Source organism: Falco biarmicus, chromosome 11, assembly GCF_023638135.1.
Source record: "Falco biarmicus isolate bFalBia1 chromosome 11, bFalBia1.pri, whole genome shotgun sequence".
Classification (NCBI taxonomy): domain Eukaryota; kingdom Metazoa; phylum Chordata; class Aves; order Falconiformes; family Falconidae; genus Falco; species Falco biarmicus.
The window spans coordinates 24,998,135-25,022,405 of NC_079298.1; the positions used below are offsets into that span (position 1 = coordinate 24,998,135).

At 43.8% G+C, this 24,271-nt stretch overlaps 2 protein-coding genes across 5 annotated transcripts; both read left to right on the forward strand.

Annotated features, from left to right (window-relative positions):
- The first annotated feature begins 2,002 nt into the window (after positions 1 to 2,002).
- LOC130156713 (pancreatic alpha-amylase-like) lies at positions 2,003 to 11,790 on the forward strand. 2 transcript variants are annotated; one of them, XM_056355397.1, is made up of 12 exons: positions 2,018 to 2,153; positions 2,961 to 3,047; positions 4,617 to 4,832; positions 6,372 to 6,518; positions 7,349 to 7,546; positions 8,903 to 9,133; positions 10,049 to 10,182; positions 10,271 to 10,393; positions 10,508 to 10,607; positions 10,805 to 10,926; positions 11,039 to 11,164; positions 11,483 to 11,790. In XM_056355397.1, the coding sequence occupies exons 3-12, from the start codon at positions 4,665 to 4,667 to the stop codon at positions 11,670 to 11,672; spliced, it is 1,539 nt and encodes a 512-aa protein (XP_056211372.1). In that variant the 5' UTR covers positions 2,018 to 2,153; positions 2,961 to 3,047; positions 4,617 to 4,664; the 3' UTR covers positions 11,673 to 11,790. The 2 variants fall into 2 exon arrangements, with proteins under 2 accessions (XP_056211373.1, XP_056211372.1); XM_056355398.1 differs by lacking the exon at positions 2,961 to 3,047 and having other exon boundaries at positions 2,003 to 2,153.
- Positions 11,791 to 15,650: 3,860 nt separating this feature from the next.
- Positions 15,651 to 22,695, forward strand: LOC130156714 (pancreatic alpha-amylase). Of its 3 annotated transcripts, none has more exons than XM_056355401.1 (10): positions 15,651 to 15,833; positions 16,411 to 16,561; positions 18,239 to 18,435; positions 19,792 to 20,022; positions 20,954 to 21,087; positions 21,176 to 21,298; positions 21,413 to 21,512; positions 21,710 to 21,831; positions 21,944 to 22,069; positions 22,388 to 22,695. In XM_056355401.1, exons 1-10 carry the CDS (start codon positions 15,666 to 15,668, stop codon positions 22,575 to 22,577), a joined length of 1,542 nt encoding a protein of 513 aa, XP_056211376.1. In that variant the 5' UTR covers positions 15,651 to 15,665; the 3' UTR covers positions 22,578 to 22,695. The 3 variants fall into 3 exon arrangements, with proteins under 3 accessions (XP_056211376.1, XP_056211375.1, XP_056211374.1); XM_056355400.1 differs by lacking the exon at positions 18,239 to 18,435 and adding an exon at positions 16,759 to 16,956 and having other exon boundaries at positions 16,411 to 16,557; XM_056355399.1 differs by lacking the exons at positions 15,651 to 15,833; positions 16,411 to 16,561 and having other exon boundaries at positions 18,202 to 18,435.
- The last annotated feature ends 1,576 nt before the right edge of the window (positions 22,696 to 24,271 follow it).

A 24,271-nucleotide genomic window follows, 5' to 3' on the forward strand; every position in this document is an offset into this window, starting at 1 on the left:
ACAAAAATAAGTGTATCTTTGCTGGTTTTTCAATATGAACTGGCTTAGCAGATTACTTTGAAATGCTTTTACTGGAATTTTTAGCTTATTTGCTATGTTCCCATGTGGACTGTGTAGTTGTTCATTGTTTTATTTTACCTGTATTTGGAATAGTAGGCTGGAAAAAATACACTGAGAGAGGAAGTGTTATGGGAACTTCTGAATGGCTTATGAAGCTTAGAAGACAGAAAAAAGTGGCGGTAAAAAAAAGTTTTGAGTGCTCTGTGGCCGTTCCATTATGAAAAAAGCTAAGTTGTGTTCCGGGGGAGTGGGGGGGGTGGTATCTTACTAAAATACAAGTAACACATACTCTCCACCATCCTGTATTGATACCGATCAAGAAAACTTCTGCAATCTGTTCCAGAGAACTCTATAAAAGGTAAAGCTTTCATTCCTTTCAATTAACTGGGGTTTTGTGTGCCCATTTCTGCAAGTTGTTTTGTTTTGTCTTTTCCTTTGAATGTTCTGTTGTGGTCTGGTATTTCTGACTTCTCTTTTTGTTGTTGTTTAACAGGTCATTAGGGCCACCTTCCGAGATCATGCATAAGCAGTGAATGCAAATGCAGGCTTATTTCACAATTTCTTCATTAGCTAATGACATAGAGACACAGCAATGTTTCTGAAAAGTTTAATTGAATAAGCACTCATATTACCATAATTTTCAAGGTGAGGCTGACTCAGGTAATGTAACAATGATGTTTACTATAGTACTCTTGTATAAATTGAATCCTTGATCTAGCAAAGATCTTGTGATAGCAGAAGCTAAATTCTGTGTATTTTCAATATGAGAGTTTGTGTGCCTTGTCAGAATTTTCTTTGAAAGAAGGTCATTCTAACAGGCTTTCATCTAAAGAGATGGATTTTAAGAAAGCATGCACGTTTCTTCAGTGTCCTCAGTGTGAGTTTCATATATAAGGCTCATCTTCAATTCCAGTCTTTTGGGTGTGTTTTCCTCAAACTTCTGAGTGTTACAGACTTAACTATATGGTAATGTAAAGAGATTTTTGTTTTGAGAAGGTAAGAATAATGTCATCTGCAAAGTGGAGCTGAATGAAGAGTTTCTAGCTGAATTCTCTTTGTGACTATAATAACTTGGAAAGTTCACTAAGACCTTTCACGTGTTACATAGTCTGCAGCTTTGGTTTTCCTTTGTATCTTTGGAAGTTGACAGTCAAGAGGGGATCTCCTGTCAAACTGAGAATCACTTTTGCTTTAATTATTGTCTAGGACGCTTGCAACTGTTTCCAGTCTATTCCTTAAATGTATCTCCCTAGTTGATACAAGACTGATGCGAACACACTTGCCATTGTAAATACTTCGGTTTTCTTAGGTAGCTTACATGGCTGCTGTTCCTGTTGTAGGACCAAACATTTGAGCCTTGCCGTGCTTACCTGAGTCTTCTCTTCCAGGCTAGCAAGCAGCTTTGGGGTTGAGATCCTTTTATGTTGTGTACAGACAAATATTTAATTTGGTTTTGACTGTTCCCAGAAAAAGAGGCAGTATTCTGATGACAAACTCAGTTTATTTTGTATGACCCAGCCACTCTAGCAACATTAAAGTAGAAAATACTAGCCATTCCACTGTGGCCTTCAAAGATACGGAACCCTTCCTTGTGCTACCACATCTTTGGTCTGTATCTGGATGGAGCTGCTTTACAAAGCTTTGCAACTCAATGTATTGCACATAAAACACGCTATAATAGAGGAAATATGCAACACATTGAGTTAAAGTACAGAGCCAAGGTATTAAAATACTGCATAAAAAGCCAACAAAGTTCATCTTCTATGCAGAGCAGCAGGGTAACAGCGAGGTGGTGCTATACTGAGACACAAATGCTTTAAAAAAAAAAAAAAGTCTATGCAGAGAGATTTCCTTTCTCGGGTCTCGAGAACAAATATGTTCCGGAATGTGACTATATCTTGAACCAACGTGTCGACACAATCACGTGTACTACAAAGCTCTCGGCTAGCCCGGCTTGTTTAGCGCTGCAGCCGCGCCGGCGCGGGGCTCCCGGGAGCGCCGGCCCCGCCCCGCGGCAGGGCCCGGGCTGATGGCGGCCGGGCCGTGCGCTGGTGCTGCAGCCCGCGGGGAGCGGCTCGGGCTGGCCCCGACACGTACGTACCGAGTGCCGCTGCCGCCGTCGGTGCGGTTACTGCCCGCAGTGCTGGCGAGGGTTTGCGGGGGGGCAGAGCTGCGCCCGGCCGGAGCTGTGTAGGGGGCAGCGCCGGGTCCCTAAAGGAGGTGCCGGAGCGCGAAACGCTGCAGCTCCGGGGGAGGTTCTGTGGGGAGCAACTAGAAATTCACATGGGAACTGTTCCCCTCTAACAGCTTTTTAACATCTGAAGCTTCAGCAGGCCTGCGTCAGGCCTCCTGCAAATCTAAAAATTGCAGCTAGTGTTTTGGACGTAGTCTAAAAATTGCAGCTAGTGTTTTGGATGTAGCAGCTGAGTTTCATACTGCAGAGTTTAACCCAGCGAAGGCAAGCTGACCTGAGTGCTCACGCTGCCCGAGACAGCAATAGCATTCATTCTTCAGAAACAATCCTCTCCAATGTTCCTTGGCTTGCAGCCAGTTGTGCTCTCTTCTATAGAGGAATACAGGCCTCTTAATTTTTTCCAAGTTTCAAAAGCATTTTGAAGCTAGAGCCTTCAGAGTGTGTTAGGGATTTCAGCATCTCCGTTCTCTAGTCATTGCTTGTACTGAAGCCTCAGCAGCCATAAACCATTTCGAAGAAATAAAAAACTGCATAGTCTCTTCAAGCACTTGGCCTTGGAGCTGGTTGGGCCAAAATATATTGTTCTTACTGCTTTGTGTACTTACTGCTGTTAGTAAAAATTGCCCATCTGATAAATGTCTTCTCTCGTCAGAGAAGATCAAACTTCCTTAGCTTGCTCTCTGTTAATATATTTTCTTCCTACCAGGGCAAAGCACCGTTCTTTCATGAAGATGGGAGCACACATAACAACTGCTTATGACTGAAATTGACACACCTTCCTGAAGAGCTACAAGTAAATAATGCCATTAAAATTATTTTGTTTACAAGCAGAAACCCAAGCTAAATTTACCAAATGATTCATTCTAAATAACTCTGGCTGCCTGTCAAGTACAGTGACAGCTGATAGCAACAGGCTCTGGAATGTAGATTCTACACTTTATAAACTGATGTGTTTGGTGCTTGAATTTGCTCCAAGGCGTTCAGCTCCACTGACAAGAGATACGGATTGTCTTCTCCTTGAAATAAAAATGAGGCTTGTTTTGTAGAAGTCATGCAAGGTTTTACATAAACTTTTGTTTGGGTTTCTGTATAATAGCAGGCTGGAGTTTTCAGCAGTGCATTCCCAACGTGTATTAAGTCAGGAAAGGGTGCAGGTTTCTTTCATATAGCAAACCCAAAGGCCTTTGTGTTCCTGTTTAAACAGTCGGGGAAGTGTTTTGTGTACCCTATAATGGCACCCAGGAGTCTCCTTCCTTCTTTGCCCTGCCTTGTTTCTGTGTTAAGGTAGCTTTTTACAAAGAGTAGATACTTAGAGGAAAGTAACAAGATTCTGTGTTTTGTTATTTAAGGGAAGTAGTAGTTCAGCCTTTCATTTGCAAAAGACCTCCTTGTAGCACTACTTTGTATTTCAGGCTCTCTAAATGAACTACTAAATGTGAAGAGTGTAAAATGAGATCCTAAATAGTGTAACAAACCTTGGTAGTTGCTTAACTTGTGGTTTGTTCTAAGTCATACCTCTTTAAATGAGAAAAAGGAGAGGCAATTTTAATAGGCTTGCCATCTGTGTTCACATATAAGTAAATAAAAACGTGATACGATTGGGGTAGTTCCTAGCCTAGCTGATCATAATAAGGTGATGCAGCTGGGTTTCCTCCTTCAGTGCATTCTCAGAACTCTGTGCCTGGGCACAGAGAAGGAGACGACTTAGTTATAGAGCTTCACGCCACTTGTATCCTCTGCATGCCATTGCACTGTTTTCTCTGGGAGAAGAATATCTTAATGCAAATTGTACAGGTGTACAGAAATTAAACATTTAGCATTTCTGGTTATGAGTCAGTATAGTCACTTCTGTATCTGAGAGATCTAAGATCAGGGCTGTTGTTTGAATGATAGATGTCATGCATATCCCAAGCAACAGACTCGCATATATTAGACCTGCAAAGTATGTGGGGATTTGTGGCAACTCATGATGAGAAACACGTTGCTTCTCCGAGGCCTAAATATACACAAGTTATGGTAACACAGCTTGGAAAAAAAGATGCCTTTCAAGGATCAATAGGAATATAAAATATTGAACATTAAAATAAGAAATAGAATGTCCATTTTGGTTTATATAAGTACTGCTTTGCCTTTTGGGGTTGTTTTTGGCTTTATACTAATAAAGATACAATTTTGCACAATAGAGAAAGCTTGTATTAGCCAAGATCTGAATTTTAACTTCAGGAAAACAAAGTTACCATTAGTATGAGAGGTTGGTATGGCTTAGCTAGAATGCAGTTCTCAAAATGGGAATCAAGCAAAGTTAAATAAATATGATGCCAGAGAATTTCAAATGTGTATTTTGTACTTTACCCTCCTCCAGGACCACAAACAGGCAGTAAGAAGAGCGCAACCGATCGCAGAGCACAAGATGAGTATCTTTTTTCTGCTGTTAGTTGTAGGAGTTTGCTGGGCACAGTACAGCCCTAACGCGCTCTCTGGGAGGACGTCTATTGTACATCTCTTCGAATGGCGCTGGGCGGATATTGCTCTGGAGTGTGAGCGCTATTTAGCTCCTAATGGATTTGGAGGAGTTCAGGTATTTGTTCCTATCAGTAGGTAGTAAAATTGCTGCGTAGATGATAATGTGTTTTTCAGAGAAAATGTTTAATTCACCAAAGGACAGGTACAGAGAAAGAAAAATAGAAATTGGTAATGGAAGTAGTAAATGCTGACAAATATATTCAACCATCACCATGTAGCGTGAATTTATTTCATTGCTCTAAAGTGCATGTTTTCTGCTCTGTGCTGTTACATTTAGATGAATTGGAATTGCATATCGCGGGCTAAATTTTTATTTTTTTTTTAATACTGCTGTGGAGTAACCTACATTTATCTGCTTGTTATTATTTAAATCTAGGGAAGCTCTTAAGAGCTAGATAAACATAAAATGACTGGGAAAAAAGGGCTCCCAAAGAGAATACAAAATGCCGAAGGTTTTGTGTAAATGCATTTAAAAGGCTGCTAATTGTGTTCACCCAAACTAAAGCACGGTGTTAGAGTAAGCCATTGAGAGACCCTTCTTTGCAGGAACCTGGTGCAAGCAGGCAGAAATGAACTGAACACAAGTTCTTTGATGGAGGTGTGTCAATGTGAATCTGTTCCATCCGAGCAACAGACATGTGTTCCTATGGAACCAGTAACGTCAGGGGTGGGGCTACAGCTGCAGAGCAGTCACCTGTTCAACTATTTCAGTGTCTTTGTCAGATTGCTCAGGAAAAGCTGGTAAGAGAAGTCTGCCTGTCTCTTGTAGGCCAGGAGCCTGCAACCTGGCCTGCGTGAGAACTTTCCCGTAATTTTCAAATGATACATCTTTTCTTTGCAACCTTCTTTCCAGGCACGCAGGCCTGATTGACTTTAAACTGATTTCTCAGACTATGGTATATGCTTGGATATCGTTTTAACTCCTGCTGTGACAGGGTCTCAGAAAGTTTTGTTCAGATGCAGGCGTGCTGAGCTGGGCACAAAGGGATGGCAGCACGAAGCAGGCTGCAGCTTAGGGATCTTGGTAAGAAATAGTGGGGTCAGGCAGTTAGTTATTTCCAGAGATTTGAAGGTAGTAGCAAAACTTTATTGCCTGAAAAGTATCCTGGAAAAAGTCTATAAAAAGAAGTAGTATAGATTATCTGGAAACTGTGACAAGTCTCACATCAAAAATGCTTTTATCCAAAACATTACAAAAATGGGAAGTTGGATCAATTTTAAGGGCAGATTAAGTCTGTTGTTCTGCAGTCAATTTTTAACATGATTCAGGGCTGTCTCTACTGGCCTAGTCCTTCAGATTTCAGACTCTTCTTTAGATCTTTAAGGCCTGCATTCATGAAGATAATAGGACACTCTGTCCATGGACCTCATTTCTATAGTATGATTCTTACCTGCTGAAGGTCCAGGCCTAAGTCTTTTTTTCCAGCCCACTGCAGTGTAGGTGGAGGATACTGAAGATCTACATGGGTTAGGTATTTTGAGTGGCTTCCATTAAAGGGACCTGATTTTCTATTTTTGTGTTCTTTCTCTAACAATACTGGGGAAACAAACCATATCAGTATCGTGTTACCAAAAGACACCATCTTATTCACAGATTTCACCTCCAAATGAAAATGTTATCATTACTGACCCCTGGCAACCATGGTGGGAAAGATACCAGCCTGTCAGCTACAAGCTGTGCACACGATCTGGAAATGAAACTGAATTTAGAGACATGGTGACCAGGTGCAACAATGTTGGAGTAAGTGCTTGGAAAACCTTCTGGTGTTAACAATGCAAGCACGTAGACAACTGGTAATTTAGAATGGAAGATGTAGTAGCACTGGAGTAAAGATGAGGATTTTTTTTTTTTTTCCATAGAATCATAGAATAGTTTGTTTTGGAAGGGACCTTATAAAGGTCATCTAGTCCACCACCACCACCACCCCCCGCAATGAGCAGGGACATCTTCAACCAGACCAGGATGCTCATAGTCCTGTCCAACCTGACCTTGAATATTTCCAGGGACAGGGCATCTACCACATCTCCAGACAACCTGTTCCAGAGTTTTGACACCATCATTATAAGAAATTTCTTCCTTATATCTAGTCTAAATCTACCCTTTTTTAGTTTAAAACCATTAGCCCCTGTCCTGTTGCAATGGGCCCTGCTAAAAAGTTTTTCCCCGTCTTTCTTATAAGCCCCCTTTAAATACTTTAATACTGGCCCTTGGTGCAGCCATGCTGGCTGTCTCAAATCACCTCCTTGTCCTTCGTGTGCTTTAGCATAGCTTCAAGGAGGATTTGTTCCATGATCTTCTCAGGCACAGAGGTGATGCTAACAGATAACTTCACAGGGTCCTCCTTTGTACCCTTTGTAAAAACGGGCACAATGTTACCTGCATATTTGTTGAGATGTATGTTGTATTACCATTGTTATATGTAAATAAAAGAGTAATATTTTAAATAAAATGATGGGGGAAGAAAGCAAGCAGAGGTAGGGTGATAGGGCAGGAGTTGAGAGAGGGAACTTTAATTAGTGGTGCTGTAGGAAATGGCTTTCTCAAATTAAATTGTGAATACTATTCTCTAGGTACATATTTATGTGGATGCAGTAATCAACCACATGTGTGGAGCTCATGCTGGTGCTGGCAGCCATGCTACTTGTGGAAGCTATTTCAGTGCAAAGACTGAAGATTTTCCAGCTGTGCCTTATTCTGGCTGGGACTTCAATGATGGTAAATGTAAATCTAGAAGTGGAGACATTGAGAATTATCATGATATATCTCAGGTAAACCTAGAACTATACATATATTTCTCATGTACATCTGTTCCTGGGCTGTGGTTTCTTTGCTCCCCTTTTCTGGCAGACCTTTTAAAAAAGAAAAGAAAACAAAAACCTCCATGGAAAGCCATCCCAATTGATAACCGAGGTCAGCGTTGCTATCGGGAACACTGCTTGTTAAAGGGATCGCTCTACTTGAGCCAATGGCTCAATTTCAGATTTAGACGAATGTGCTTAGGTACTTTGTAGGTAGATTTAAAGCTTATAAAATCTGTTTAGGGATTATCTTGTGTGGGTTTTTTGTGTTTTAAACAAGATAAAGGTAAGAGTGATTATTTGCCTTTTCGTGTAAATTGGAAGTTGTGTTTGGTTTCAGTTTCAGAGGAGAGAGATTAGGATTGCACAAAGACAAATAATAATGCTAAAATCTTGAAACTGGACCTTCTGTTTCCTCGGAGTCCCTGTTACTCTCTGTCAGATTACGAGGTCAGGACTTCAAAACTACCATAGAATGAAATGTTATTTTTTTAAAGATAAGATCCCATCTTTCTTGAATAATGTCTTATGCCTTTCAAATGCATGTGATCTCTCCTGAATCTCGGTTAAGGGGAGAGAGGTTTTGAAGAAATGGCAGCAGAAGGGGAGACTTTAAATGCCGCTGAATTCTTCAGCAGATCTACAGGAGCATCTGTACAGCCTGTTCCTTAGTATGGTTTGCAACATGGGCTGACGCAGCTTGCTCTCTCTGGGCAGGTGTGCATAGCCACAGAAACCCCTTGTAAGAGCAGTTAAAAAAAGGCATTTCAGTATATTCAGCGTACGCTTGAAGTATCCTTTTGATGCAAATGGTGCCCACCGTTTTGTATTTAGAGGAAATCAAGGCAAAAAGGGGGCAGAAAACAGGGTTTAATGTTTCACAAGGCTATAACAACTCAAGAATTTTAACAGATTTAGAAGTATAACTTCTAGAGATCTTTCCCACATCAGAGAAGAAATGAGTGCGCTTGCAATAGTGATTAATCTGTTTGTCAATACTCTGGAGTGAGAATAATGTGTCATGTTTTTGCCCTTTGCTTGCATTAAAAAGCTGGTGATAGATTTAATGGTTTGACTGTCTGTTACAATCCTTCAGCACCTACAGCTGTGTAAGCTGGGTGAATGCAGACTTCTTAGCGCTCCTTCTGTGTAGATGACTGTCCAAGGTGATTGTCCAAGGCAAAGTTATGTGTGATGAACAACAGCTAGTGAAATTTTTATTTGGTGTGGCATCACGCAGGTAACAAAATCCAAAACGTCTGTAGAACGCTACTGCGTTTAGTTTATTAGGTGAAAAAAATGTTTAATTTCAGATTTTTTCTACAGGTCCGAGACTGCCGCTTGGTGAGCCTTCTTGATCTGGCCCCGGAGAAGGACTATGTCCGCTCAAAAGTTGCTGAGTACATGAACCACCTCATTGATATTGGTGTAGCAGGCTTCCGAATTGATGCTGCCAAGCATATGTGGCCGGGGGACCTGAAGGCAGTTTTAGACAAGCTGAATGACCTAAACACGAAATGGTTTTCTGCAGGAACTAAACCTTTCATTTATCAGGAGGTAATCTTTTTTTTTTTTTTCTTTTATTTCAGTTGTACTTTACAAACTTCTTTCTTGCAGGCACGGTATAGACTCAGTCCCACATGGGAGGCGATGCTTTGCCTGAGCTGGGCCGGAGCAGCTCTCGGACTTGTAGACCTGTAGCTTCTAGACCTGTAGCACTTGTTGCTGTGATTTAATAACCATAATATAGAAATACCTAATCTGCCCACAAATGCTAATGGACAGTTATTTTGGACCTTCTGTAACTAAGTCTACCTGGAAATTTGACTTGCTGTGGATTCTGTTGCATCAAAGTTAGTGTAAAAATTCTATTGATTTGAAAAAGAGATGTCGCTGCTCCCCAAATTTTAAGTTCTGGAGAATTCATTGCAACAGAAAGTAGAAATAGTGATTATGGTCTGAAACATGGTTTTCCAATGGCATAGCCTTGTTAGTTGACATTCCAAGTTTGTGTTTTACATTTGGGTAACAATTCCTAACAAGCAGGTAATTGTTGGTTTCCGTCAGCAGGAGGTAAAGTTGCTGGACACATTTTATTAAGTCAATACGTGGCCTGCAAGGTTTAGGGCAAACAGTCGGACATTCTTTAGCTACACGGAGAAATGAGGTTGCCCGTGTGCTGGAAGCAGAGACGTTGTTGGCTACACTAAACATGAAGTTGGTACGGCCCGAGTCTTAATGATGCGACAGTGATCAATGAAGGTGAGGAGAATTAGGATGGAGATGGAGAACAAGCTCACCGCTAGGCTGAGATCAAATGAAGAAAATAGCTTTAAATGCAGTTTTTCGAGTAAGCCAACTAATGCGTTTAGCTCGAGTAGTGCCTCTTCCTTAAAACAGTGTCTCGGGCAATGCCTTGTACTTGTCTGGTGTTTTGAAGCAGAAAGGAACGCTCTGTCTTTCCTGTACCAGGTGATTGACCTGGGTGGAGAGCCGATCAAAGGCAGCGACTACTTTGGAAATGGCCGAGTGACAGAATTCAAATATGGTGCGAAACTGGGGACGGTGATCCGCAAGTGGAACGGGGAAAAGATGGCGTACTTAAAGTAAGGATGAAGATGCTGCAGCTTACGGGGGGGTACGCTGGGCACACGTGTTGACAAGGCAGCTTCAAGTCTTTGTGTTTTTGGCTAGGAACTGGGGAGAAGGCTGGGGCTTTGTGCCTTCCGACAGAGCCCTGGTCTTTGTGGATAATCACGACAACCAGCGGGGCCACGGGGCCGGTGGAGCTTCCATTCTAACGTTCTGGGACGCCAGGTAAGGGGTTGTTCCTGCCCGGGCGATGCTGCTTGCTTTTCCTCGTTTGTCTATCTGTTCTCTGGCACAGTTTCTCTTTCCACGTCTCATTACTTGTTTTTGTCTAACGAACAGGCTTTATAAGATGGCAGTTGGTTTCATGCTTGCTCATCCATATGGGTTCACGCGTGTGATGTCAAGTTTTCGCTGGCCAAGAAACTTTGTCAATGGACGGGTAAGCTGGTACATGCTGAAGATGCATTCACGGTGAATAAGGATCAGGACGGGGCCAGAGTAGCAGTCTAGTGCATTTAAATTTGTTGGGTGACTTCTCTGTCCCATGTTGGACCTAGCAGATGGCAATTTGATGGTCCATCTAGGTTTTCTCTGCATTTCCAGTAAGAAGTATTAAACTTCTCCTTTTAATTACAGGACGTCAATGACTGGGTTGGACCGCCGAGTAACGCGGATGGATCAGTAAGGCCCGTTACAATCAATGCAGACACTACCTGTGGCAACGACTGGGTTTGTGAACATCGCTGGCGTCAAATAAAGTAGGGACACTGTGGGGGAAAATAGCGAGCAAAAGCAGTTGCTTTTGCTTCCTGTTCCTTCTGGGTTCAGAGCTCTCGCGGGCGCAGTGACAGCCGTTCCTTGCGTTTTCAGGAACATGGTCATCTTCCGTAATGTGGTGGACGGTCAGCCTTTCTCCAACTGGTGGGACAACGGCAGCAATCAAGTGGCTTTTGGTCGTGGTAGTAAAGGCTTCATCGTTTTCAATAATGACGACTGGTAAGTCCGTGGGTGGGACCATGTCCCCAGAGAGGAGCACAGCAGCGCTCATCAGCCATCCCGATGGGGAGGGGAACGTCCCTTTCTCCTGATGAGCGCAATCACTGCAGCTTGAGCTGGAGTCTTTCAATTGCACACCAGGACTAGAGAGCCAAAATGGGAGCACAGGGAATGAAGCATGGGTTGGACGAGAAAGGTCACACTTTACATTGCCCTACAAAGTGAGGGATTAGTGTCAAGTTCAAAAAGTCCCCTACCCAGTTTGAAATACCTGTTTTGAAATCGGTGGGTAAACAGCGTTTGTTTATTTTCACGTAGGGATCTGAACATCAGTTTGCAAACGGGACTGCCTGCTGGTACCTACTGTGATGTTATTTCTGGAGAAAAGGAAGGCAACACATGTACTGGAGAACAGGTCTATGTTTCCGGAGACGGGATAGCTCGTTTCCACGTTAGTAACAACGCTGAAGATCCATTTGTTGCAATTCATGTTAATGCTAAGTTATAACTTGGGAGAAATACCTTTCTCGACTTGGTGTGTGCATTACTGTTCCCCCATATGTTGTTCACTGGTACTTGAGCCTGAGCAATTCTCTGTATCTAGTGAATTAAAAATGGCAATCAAATTGAAGAGTAATGTTTTTTTCCTGTAATGACTTGGATTGTAACTTTATCACATGATAACTTGTGGCAATGCAGCGGTAGATTTCAAGGCAACGCAGCACTCCATTTCCCCCATCACAGAAACGGAGGGGGGAGATCAAAGAAAGTAAATAACAAGAACCCAAACCAGCACCCGGGCAAGTCAAAATGCAGTATTTCCAAGGCCAATACCTGCACACACATCTGCGTCCCAGAGCAGCCGCGTTGCGGGCACTCAGCAGTGGGCAGTGCCTACGCACACAGGCAGTTTGTCTGTTTCTTGCCACCAAGCAAACGCAGGGTCTGGGTCAGCAGAGGAAGCTGGGCTGTGCCGATCAGTTATTCCAGCCTACGTCACCAGTGAAGCCAGTGGGTTGCCTGCTTCACAGTCAGCTTGTGCCTGTGCAAAGCAAACCCACGGATCTTCCACCGTCAGCCCCAACGCCTGGTGCCCACCAGTGTTCACGGGGGCTGTTTCGAGGTGTCCGAGAGGCACGCTGCGTGTCCGAGCATCGCTTAGACCTTGTGGCAGGGGCTGAAGCCCAGCGTATTCTTGTCTCCGTGGTGCGTTAGGCTTGCTTAGTGTGTAACATCTCAGGGACTTACGCAGACAGAGCGCAGCCTTGGTGGCTTTCCCAGTGTCACTGTCAGCTATGAGAAAATGCTGCGGTAAACGCGAGAGGGCGAGTGCTGCTTGAAGTCAGCAAGTCTGCTTGTCCCAACATAGTCATTGCGACCCGGTCTGGAGGGCCAGATGGAAGAGTCCCGCTGAGGTTTCTTATTTTTGAGGTCAAGGTGCACTTTTAAGAGCTGATTCTTTTTGTGGTAGGAGCGAGTGCGCACAGGGGGGTGCTGGGGGTGTGTGTCGGCTGCCTGTGTGCCCAAGACCTCGGCATGCCTGGCAAGGCAGTTATGGTGTGGGAGGAAGGGCCCAGGCAGTGTCGCTGGCCCAGAGGCTGGACCTCCCCTCTGCCTCCCCGGCTCGGGGTGGCCAGCAGGGCCTTGCTGAGGGCAGGGAGCCTGCTGGAAAACACAGCCCTGGATCTGCGCACTGGAGCCGTGTCAAAGACAATAGACCCATGTGGCAGGATGTTAAGAGCCATTGCAAACCTCTTGTTTGCCACCAGGGTCAGGTCTGGGAGCCCTCGTGCTTCGTTGAAGTTGAGTGGTTCTATTTTTTGTGTAAACTGGGGTGGCAAAGGGATGGGGTCACATCTGCATAGTTCTAGTACATCCCTGAAATCAATATTCAGGAAAGCTGGTTTAAAAGCGTAACACCTCTTTGTGTGTGGTAGTGGCATATCCTGGCAGCTGAAAATTTATAATCAAGATAATGAATTTGTCTCTGCTGAAACCAGCTAAAGCCTATTACTATCTTTGAAAATCCTTTGTTAGTTTTTTAATTTTTATAATCTCTGTTGTGCTGAGCCATGTGTACACTCCTTCCCATGCTGGTCTGACGAAACGAGGGACATATTCACATGCTTTTAATTAACTCAGGGATAAACAGTTACACTACCAGCTGATGCACTCAGCTGACATAGCTGTTTATCTAAAATAAAGGTCATGCTCCAGCCCCTCTTTGTGTTGAGAAGAAGTCAGTATTCTTTGCAACACATGTGGACAGTCACAGCCTATATTATTTCCTCAGCTTCATAAGCAAGTCCCTCTTGCCCATTTCCTTTGAGCCTTCTTCCTTTGGTGGCATTTATTAGGCAGTCACGTGCTGGTCGGTCTTGTGTATGCATTGACACTGCAGCAGTGCGTTGGGAAAACGCTGCCCTGCAGCATGGTATCCATTTTGTATTCAATTGGCAGAGCTGTGCTATGACCACACAGGGACATGCAAGAGCAGGTCTGCTTTTTAGGTTTGCAGTGCAAAAGCTTGCAAATAAAAGGGTCTTATTTCACCCCACAGTTGTTCAAAATCATGTTTCCGATGGTCCAGGTGGTCAAATGGATTAAAACACAGGATTTAAAATAAAAAAGACAAACTCCTCTGGTCTTGCCTGCCCAAAGCTTCAACTCCCTTAAAACTCCTCTGAAAATCAGAGCTAATTTGTTAGGCACCTGACATTTTTACCATATTGAGAGAGATGCTATGTTTGAAACTGTACATTAAATACTTTGCTCTTGGGGTTATACTTCAGGAAGACTCGTAAACTTTCAGTGCTGGATGGCCACCTTCTCTCTTGCCCTCATGCATTTCCTCAGCATGCTAAAATACTGCAGCTTGTTCAGCCTGAGCTGCTGAGTAGCCTCATGTGAGGGCTTCCAGTCCCCTTGCTAGTGTGTTGGCCACCTATTGCATCAAGCTATAGAGGATGGGTCCTTATTCTCCTTGGCTGACAGCAGTATATTTCAGTGAAAAACACATGTAGTTGGAAACCATGTTATGCAGTGACATGCCATCATATCAGTGGAACCCCACAGGAAATGGTGATGGAAAAATTAACCTCAGGCACGTTTGGTTGCTTTTGGTGATATTGAGGAAAGAGGGGCGGCTGTTCTCACTGAATTAGTAATCACAAGGTGCAATTATCTCACTGGTTCCTTGCTGTTAGAAAGCTGGCAAGGTCATTTGTAGAAACTTACTATTTCATTGTTGTAGTGGAAAAACAGACCTTTTATAAGGTCTGTGATATGAAAATGAACAGGTGGGTAAATGGGACCAGCTTCTGCATTTTGTCCTTGAAGACAAATTATGGGAAAGAGAAGCATGCATATAACACATTTAAAGGCATGGCTACTTTCAGAAAGAACACACTAGAGGCAGTTCAGATACAAAGCACACTGAGATTTCTCTTGGAGTAGATATAACACTTTGTGGAGTTTTTGTTTTTCTCACAGATACTCATTGAATGTCAGGGATCTTCTGGTCTTTTGTTTTATCGTTGGCATGATGGGAGCTTATTCTTGGAGCATTTTTGCTTATCTTATAAATCAGTTCCAAATGAAGACCTGAAATTATGTCATGATCAAAAGTCAGAAAGTGTTTTTGAAGGAGGAATTTGTAGGAAAAGCCAGAAGGGACTCGGGCAACACCTCTGGCTTTCAAGTTCAATTTTATGTCAGGGAGCTAAAACTGTACCATCTGCTGTTTTGCTGTACGTCTGATTTTGGGCTTCCTTCCTTGACTGAGATGAATCATTGGTCATTTAAAGTGAGGTGAAACCTTATGCTGAGTCTCTGTTGGAGAGGAAAACACTTGCAGCTCTGATTACTTCCAATCAGGTAAAGAAACTGTATGACTGTGTGAAGAAAACCAGTAACAGTTCCCAGCAGGGACTGGGCAGTGATGCTAGGAAAACTTCAGGCATGAAAAGGGGTCAGTTTCTAGTTACCAGTGTGATTCACCTGGTGAAGACCCGCAGCATGTTGTGTGATAGATCTGTTAGTGATGGAGAGTGGCTGATGAGGTACCCTGGTTTGAGCTCAGACTAATCCTGAGAGCTAGGTGCTTCTGGATGGCGGGCTGTTAGATTTCACATTGTCTCTTAATCCTCTCCCTTTCCTTTCACCTTCTAGAGCCCCGTTTGAAGGTCTGTGTGTTATGTTTTGGAATACTTTTGATAAAGTAACTTTGTTTACATGATTGGAAAGAGTACAGTTCTGAGTTTGGGTGCACTGCTCACAGACAGCTTGGGTTATGATAATGTATAATCATTGCGAAAAGGTGTTTTATCTTCAGCTGTTGGGCAATCCAGGAAAAAAACAAAACGGGAGAATGATGTTGAGCTAACTAGCCAAATAGTAACTGATAGCATTGATCTGTGTGAATTTTGACAGCTGCAACAGGAACTTTGCCATCTTGCAGGAGTATAAATTGCCAGTGGAAAGACCATAGCCCTAAGGCATCATGCAAGTCCTTCTCCTACTCGCAGCTGTTGGGTTTTGCTGGGCACAGTACAACCCCAATACTTGGGCTGGAAGGACGTCTATTGTACATCTCTTCGAATGGCGCTGGGCGGATATTGCTCTGGAGTGTGAGCGCTATTTAGCTCCTAATGGATTTGGAGGAGTTCAGGTAAGGTGTTTCATGTGTGTAGGTAAGAAAATGGCATTTCAGCATTTGATTAATGTATCAAAATGCTGGTGTTGGAGACAGCCAGCTCCAAATGGAAAAGGGGGGATGTAGTAACTGCTGTTAGTCACAACCTTAGAGCCTGCAGGGCCAATGAATGATCTTGTGTTTCTAGATCAGTTACAGGGGAGCATGCTTTCCTCTGGAACACTTCCCTTGGGAAGCTAAGTTTTCCTCTTTACCTTGTTCTGAGGGAAGTCTATAAGCATTGAATCTTGGCTTTCCTAAGAATGTCACTATTCCGGATAAAAGTAATTCCTGTGGCTTCAGCCCTCCCGTGCACGTGTCCTTGAAATCAGGCCCATGCTGGACCTGGGCAGCCCATAGGAACAAAAGCAAACTTCCTTCCTTGCCAGTTTACAGGACGAACATCTCAGACCTGACCTTATACTGTGGGAGAGAGAGACTGGTTTGGGTGCTAGCCTGCCTCTGAGGGTAGAGGTGCTGATTGAATTTTTTCCTTTAAAATGCTGAAATAAAACAATTGATTTCTTATCAAAGTACATCATTTCCTCTGCAGGTTTCACCTCCAAATGAAAATATTATCATTACTAACCCCAACAGACCCTGGTGGGAAAGATACCAGCCTGTCAGCTACAAGCTCTGCACTCGATCAGGAAATGAAAATGAATTCAGAGACATGGTGACCAGATGCAACAACGTTGGAGTAAGTACCTTGAAAAATGTGTGTCTGATACACCAAGAAGTACAGCCGAAGGGAGTTATTGCTGTTGCCCTTAAAGGAGGCATAAACTGAGAATAAACTGAAGGGAGAAAAAAGATAAAATTAACAGTGATGCGGTAAAGCTCTGACTATCACTTCGCCATCATTAAAAAACATACTGAAATGCACTTACTGCTTTTCTAGGTTCATATTTATGTGGATGCTGTTATCAACCACATGTGTGGGGCTGCAGGTGGCTCAGGCACACATTCTACCTGTGGAAGCTATTTTAATGCTGGAAACAGAGATTTTCCAGCTGTGCCATACTCTGGCTGGGATTTCAATGATGGCAAATGTCGAACTGGAAGTGGAGACATCGAAAATTATGGTGATATATATCAGGTAACTATATCTGGCAAAAGTTTGAAATATTTTTCTTTTTCCCTGTTTTTTTTTTTTTTTTTTTTTTTTTTTTTTTTGGTTTAAAGATGTTGTGTAAATGTTACAGTAAGGCCAAACAAAGGGAGTAGTTTCTCATGAAACCTGTGCTTTGTCACTTGACAAGTGAATGAGGTAGTGAATACAGGTAAAGGAAAGGTACTCGTGGTGCAAAATATTCTAAGTACTGAGGACTTAAGAACTATCCCTGCATGTTTCACATGGGCACATGCAGAAGTTTGCTCCTGAACTGAGCTCAGTGTTATAGCTTGTAAACAGCTAATCTTGATAAGGAGACCCCTTGGAAAATTGACAGCAGTACAAGGTGCTACCCTGGTTAAGTGATTTACTCTTTTTTTGTGAATGGAATGTGTGGGAATTCTTTCTCAAGGTTACTGCTCTTCCTTCAGCAACTCTGCAAAAAACCACCATGCTGTTTCTCATACTCAATTCTGATGACATCTGCACAGGGAGGTGAAAATTTTCACCAACTGTCCTAACTTGACTGTTGAGCTGTGTAGTAAATTTACGTATGTCTTGGTACAGACTGTTGTGGTTTAACCCCAGCCAGCACTTAAACACCACACAGCTGCTCCCTCATCCCCCCCATGGTGGGATGAAGGAGAGAAACAGAAGGGTAACGGTGAGGAAACTTGTCGGTTGAGATAAAATAGTTTCATAGGTAAAGCAAAAGCCACACAAGCAAAGCAAAACAAGGAATGAATTCACCACTTTTCCATCAGCAGGCAGGTGTTCAGCCATCTCCAGGAAAGCAGGGCTCCATCATGTCTAATGGTTACTTGGGGAGACAAACACCATTGCTCCGAACATCGCCCCTTTCCTTCTTCCTCCCCCAGCTGTATATGCAGAGCATGATATCCTATGGTCTGGAATATCCCTTTGGTCAGTTGGGATCAGCTGTCCCGGCTGTGTCCCCTCCCAACTTCTTGTGCACCCCCAGCCTACTCACTGGTGGGGTGGATGAGAAGCAGAAAAGGCCTGGGCTCTGTGTCAGCGCTGCTCAGCCATAACAGAAATGTCTCTGCATTATTGACAGTGTTTTCAGCACAAATCCAAAACATAGCCCCATACTAGCTACCATTAAAAAACCTAACTGTATCCCAGAAAAAAACACTACACAGACCTTGACATACTTCTCTTCTGTACAAACTGGATATACAAACAATTGATTTTATGGTTCAAAACATGCAAATATTTCATTGAATGGTTTTACCATATGACAGAGTACATATTTATGTGGATGCAGTAATCAACCACATGTGTGGAGCTCATGCTGGTGCTGGCAGCCATGCTACTTGTGGGAGCTATTTCAGTGCAAAGACTGAAGATTTTCCAGCTGTGCCTTATTCTGGCTGGGACTTCAATGATGGTAAATGTAAATCTAGAAGTGGAGACATTGAGAATTATCATGATATATCTCAGGTAAACCTAGAACTATACATATATTTCTCATGTACATCTGTTCCTGGGCTGTGGTTTCTTTGCTCCCCTTTTCTGGCAGACCTTTTAAAAAAGAAAAGAAAACAAAAACCTCCATGGAAAGCCATCCCAATTGATAACCGAGGTCAGCGTTGCTATCGGGAACACTGCTTGTTAAAGGGATCGCTCTACTTGAGCCAATGGCTCAATTTCAGATTTAGACGAATGTGCTTAGGTACTTTGTAGGTAGATTTAAAGCTTATAAAATCTGTTTAGGGATTATCTTGTGTGGGTTTTTTGTGTTTTAAACAAGATAAAGGTAAGAGTGATTATTTGCCTTTTCGTGTAAATTGGAAGTTGTGTTTGGTTTCAGTTTCAGAGGAGAGAGATTAGGATTGCACAAAGACAAATAATAATGCTAAAATCTTGAAACTGGACCTTCTGTTTCCTCGGAGTCCCTGTTACTCTCTGTCAGATTACGAGGTCAGGACTTCAAAACTACCATAGAATGAAATGTTATTTTTTTAAAGATAAGATCCCATCTTTCTTGAATAATGTCTTATGCCTTTCAAATGCATGTGATCTCTCCTGAATCTCGGTTAAGGGGAGAGAGGTTTTGAAGAAATGGCAGCAGAAGGGGAGACTTTAAATGCCGCTGAATTCTTCAGCAGATCTACAGGAGCATCTGTACAGCCTGTTCCTTAGTATGGTTTGCAACATGGGCTGACGCAGCTTGCTCTCTCTGGGCAGGTGTGCATAGCCACAGAAACCCCTTGTAAGAGCAGTTAAAAAAAGGCATTTCAGTATATTCAGCGTACGCTTGAAGTATCCTTTTGATGCAAATGGTGCCCACCGTTTTGTATTTAGAGGAAATCAAGGCAAAAAGGGGGCAGAAAACAGGGTTTAATGTTTCACAAGGCTATAACAACTCAAGAATTTTAACAGATTTAGAAGTATAACTTCTAGAGATCTTTCCCACATCAGAGAAGAAATGAGTGCCCTTGCAATAGTGATTAATCTGTTTGTCAATACTCTGGAGTGAGAATAATGTGTCATGTTTTTGCCCTTTGCTTGCATTAAAAAGCTGGTGATAGATTTAATGGTTTGACTGTCTGTTACAATCCTTCAGCACCTACAGCTGTGTAAGCTGGGTGAATGCAGACTTCTTAGCGCTCCTTCTGTGTAGATGACTGTCCAAGGTGATTGTCCAAGGCAAAGTTATGTGTGATGAACAACAGCTAGTGAAATTTTTATTTGGTGTGGCATCACGCAGGTAACAAAATCCAAAACGTCTGTAGAACGCTACTGCGTTTAGTTTATTAGGTGAAAAAAATGTTTAATTTCAGATTTTTTCTACAGGTCCGAGACTGCCGCTTGGTGAGCCTTCTTGATCTGGCCCTGGAGAAGGACTATGTCCGCTCAAAAGTTGCTGAGTACATGAACCACCTCATTGATATTGGTGTAGCAGGCTTCCGAATTGATGCTGCCAAGCATATGTGGCCGGGGGACCTGAAGGCAGTTTTAGACAAGCTGAATGACCTAAACACGAAATGGTTTTCTGCAGGAACTAAACCTTTCATTTACCAGGAGGTAATCTTTTTTTTTTTTTTTTTTTTTTTTTATTTTATTTTATTTCAGTTGTACTTTACAAACTTCTTTCTTGCAGGCACAGTATAGACTCAGTCCCACATGGGAGGCGATGCTTTGCCTGAGCTGGGCCGGAGCAGCTCTCGGACTTGTAGACCTGTAGCTTCTAGACCTGTAGCACTTGTTGCTGTGATTTAATAACCATAATATAGAAATACCTAATCTGCCCACAAATGCTAATGGACAGTTATTTTGGACCTTCTGTAACTAAGTCTACCTGGAAATTTGACTTGCTGTGGATTCTGTTGCATCAAAGTTAGTGTAAAAATTCTATTGATTTGAAAAAGAGATGTCGCTGCTCCCCAAATTTTAAGTTCTGGAGAATTCATTGCAACAGAAAGTAGAAATAGTGATTATGGTCTGAAACATGGTTTTCCAATGGCATAGCCTTGTTAGTTGACATTCCAAGTTTGTGTTTTACATTTGGGTAACAATTCCTAACAAGCAGGTAATTGTTGGTTTCCATCAGCAGGAGGTAAAGTTGCTGGACACATTTTATTAAGTCAATACGTGGCCTGCAAGGTTTAGGGCAAACAGTCGGACATTCTTTAGCTACACGGAGAAATGAGGTTGCCCGTGTGCTGGAAGCAGAGACGTTGTTGGCTACACTAAACGTGAAGTTGGTACGGCCCGAGTCTTAATGATGCGACAGTGATCAATGAAGGTGAGGAGAATTAGGATGGAGATGGAGAACAAGCTCACCGCTAGGCTGAGATCAAATGAAGAAAATAGCTTTAAATGCAGTTTTTCGAGTAAGCCAACTAATGCGTTTAGCTCGAGTAGTGCCTCTTCCTTAAAACAGTGTCTCGGGCAATGCCTTGTACTTGTCTGGTGTTTTGAAGCAGAAAGGAACGCTCTGTCTTTCCTGTACCAGGTGATTGACCTGGGTGGAGAGCCGATCAAAGGCAGCGACTACTTTGGAAATGGCCGAGTGACAGAATTCAAATATGGTGCGAAACTGGGGACGGTGATCCGCAAGTGGAACGGGGAAAAGATGGCGTACTTAAAGTAAGGATGAAGATGCTGCAGCTTACGGGGGGGTACGCTGGGCACACGTGTTGACAAGGCAGCTTCAAGTCTTTGTGTTTTTGGCTAGGAACTGGGGAGAAGGCTGGGGCTTTGTGCCTTCCGACAGAGCCCTGGTCTTTGTGGATAATCACGACAACCAGCGGGGCCACGGGGCCGGTGGAGCTTCCATTCTAACGTTCTGGGACGCCAGGTAAGGGGTTGTTCCTGCCCGGGCGATGCTGCTTGCTTTTCCTCGTTTGTCTATCTGTTCTCTGGCACAGTTTCTCTTTCCACGTCTCATTACTTGTTTTTGTCTAACGAACAGGCTTTATAAGATGGCAGTTGGTTTCATGCTTGCTCATCCATATGGGTTCACGCGTGTGATGTCAAGTTTTCGCTGGCCAAGAAACTTTGTCAATGGACGGGTAAGCTGGTACATGCTGAAGATGCATTCACGGTGAATAAGGATCAGGACGGGGCCAGAGTAGCAGTCTAGTGCATTTAAATTTGTTGGGTGACTTCTCTGTCCCATGTTGGACCTAGCAGATGGCAATTTGATGGTCCATCTAGGTTTTCTCTGCATTTCCAGTAAGAAGTATTAAACTTCTCCTTTTAATTACAGGACGTCAATGACTGGGTTGGACCGCCGAGTAACGCGGATGGATCAGTAAGGCCCGTTACAATCAATGCAGACACTACCTGTGGCAACGACTGGGTTTGTGAACATCGCTGGCGTCAAATAAAGTAGGGACACTGTGGGGGAAAATAGCGAGCAAAAGCAGTTGCTTTTGCTTCCTGTTCCTTCTGGGTTCAGAGCTCTCGCGGGCGCAGTGACAGCCGTTCCTTGCGTTTTCAGGAACATGGTCATCTTCCGTAATGTGGTGGACGGTCAGCCTTTCTCCAACTGGTGGGACAACGGCAGCAATCAAGTGGCTTTTGGTCGTGGTAGTAAAGGCTTCATCGTTTTCAATAATGACGACTGGTAAGTCCGTGGGTGGGACCATGTCCCCAGAGAGGAGCACAGCAGCGCTCATCAGCCATCCCGATGGGGAGGGGAACGTCCCTTTCTCCTGATGAGCGCAATCACTGCAGCTTGAGCTGGAGTCTTTCAATTGCACACCAGGACTAGAGAGCCAAAATGGGAGCACAGGGAATGAAGCATGGGTTGGACGAGAAAGGTCACACTTTACATTGCCCTACAAAGTGAGGGATTAGTGTCAAGTTCAAAAAGTCCCCTACCCAGTTTGAAATACCTGTTTTGAAATCGGTGGGTAAACAGCGTTTGTTTATTTTCACGTAGGGATCTGAACATCAGTTTGCAAACGGGACTGCCTGCTGGTACCTACTGTGATGTTATTTCTGGAGAAAAGGAAGGCAACACATGTACTGGAGAACAGGTCTATGTTTCCGGAGACGGGATAGCTCGTTTCCACGTTAGTAACAACGCTGAAGATCCATTTGTTGCAATTCATGTTAATGCTAAGTTATAACTTGGGAGAAATACCTTTCTCGACTTGGTGTGTGCATTACTGTTCCCCCATATGTTGTTCACTGGTACTTGAGCCTGAGCAATTCTCTGTATCTAGTGAATTAAAAATGGCAATCAAATTGAAGAGTAATGTTTTTTTCCTGTAATGACTTGGATTGTAACTTTATCACATGATAACTTGTGGCAATGCAGCGGTAGATTTCAAGGCAACGCAGCACTCCATTTCCCCCATCACAGAAACGGAGGGGGGAGATCAAAGAAAGTAAATAACAAGAACCCAAACCAGCACCCGGGCAAGTCAAAATGCAGTATTTCCAAGGCCAATACCTGCACACACATCTGCGTCCCAGAGCAGCCGCGTTGCGGGCACTCAGCAGTGGGCAGTGCCTACGCACACAGGCAGTTTGTCTGTTTCTTGCCACCAAGCAAACGCAGGGTCTGGGTCAGCAGAGGAAGCTGGGCTGTGCCGATCAGTTATTCCAGCCTACGTCACCAGTGAAGCCAGTGGGTTGCCTGCTTCACAGTCAGCTTGTGCCTGTGCAAAGCAAACCCACGGATCTTCCACCGTCAGCCCCAACGCCTGGTGCCCACCAGTGTTCACGGGGGCTGTTTCGAGGTGTCCGAGAGGCACGCTGCGTGTCCGAGCATCGCTTAGACCTTGTGGCAGGGGCTGAAGCCCAGCGTATTCTTGTCTCCGTGGTGCGTTAGGCTTGCTTAGTGTGTAACATCTCAGGGACTTACGCAGACAGAGCGCAGCCTTGGTGGCTTTCCCAGTGTCACTGTCAGCTATGAGAAAATGCTGCGGTAAACGCGAGAGGGCGAGTGCTGCTTGAAGTCAGCAAGTCTGCTTGTCCCAACATAGTCATTGCGACCCGGTCTGGAGGGCCAGATGGAAGAGTCCCGCTGAGGTTTCTTATTTTTGAGGTCAAGGTGCACTTTTAAGAGCTGATTCTTTTTGTGGTAGGAGCGAGTGCGCACAGGGGGGTGCTGGGGGTGTGTGTCGGCTGCCTGTGTGCCCAAGACCTCGGCATGCCTGGCAAGGCAGTTATGGTGTGGGAGGAAGGGCCCAGGCAGTGTCGCTGGCCCAGAGGCTGGACCTCCCCTCTGCCTCCCCGGCTCGGGGTGGCCAGCAGGGCCTTGCTGAGGGCAGGGAGCCTGCTGGAAAACACAGCCCTGGATCTGCGCACTGGAGCCGTGTCAAAGACAATAGACCCATGTGGCAGGATGTTAAGGGCCATTGCAAACCTCTTGTTTGCCACCAGGGTCAGGCCTGGGAGCCCTTGTGCTCCTTTGAGTATTTTGCCAATGGATGTTTTTTTTAGAGTTAATGTACCCTTGTTTATAGTATGATTGTATGCTAGCTCTGATTATGACTTTTGGGATTAAGTAATGTCTGAATCAGCCTATCCTCAACATTACAAAACCTCATCCAAGCCCTCAGCTATTGTGGCAAATGATTTAAATGACATACATTGGTCTGAGGTGTCCGTAAATAAACAGGAGGTGCTGAATATTGAGAAGGATATGTCTGTGCCTGTGAACATATGTGGATCCACTTCTCAATTACATTGGCGTACAGTGAATGTTTTGCCTGATGTAGATGCAGAGATCTCTGCATTTAGCTGTGGGATTAAATACAACATGGAGAAGAAGAAATTATGAGACAGCTTCCTTAGGTGTAAGTAAAACTTTGCA

What these genes read in the sequence shown, in the direction of transcription:
- LOC130156714 (XM_056355401.1), top strand. Translation starts at nt 15,666, where the DNA reads ATGCAAGTCCTTCTCCTACTCGCAGCTGTTGGGTTTTGCTGGGCACAG. An exon ending in ATTATCATGATATATCTCAG is followed by an intron (nt 18,436 to 19,791) that starts GTAAACCTAGAA and finishes TTTTTTCTACAG; the next exon opens with GTCCGAGACTGCCGCTTGGT. An exon ending in CTAACGTTCTGGGACGCCAG is followed by an intron (nt 21,299 to 21,412) that starts GTAAGGGGTTGT and finishes TCTAACGAACAG; the next exon opens with GCTTTATAAGATGGCAGTTG.
- LOC130156713 (XM_056355398.1), top strand. Translation starts at nt 4,665, where the DNA reads ATGAGTATCTTTTTTCTGCTGTTAGTTGTAGGAGTTTGCTGGGCACAG. An exon ending in ATTATCATGATATATCTCAG is followed by an intron (nt 7,547 to 8,902) that starts GTAAACCTAGAA and finishes TTTTTTCTACAG; the next exon opens with GTCCGAGACTGCCGCTTGGT. An exon ending in CTAACGTTCTGGGACGCCAG is followed by an intron (nt 10,394 to 10,507) that starts GTAAGGGGTTGT and finishes TCTAACGAACAG; the next exon opens with GCTTTATAAGATGGCAGTTG.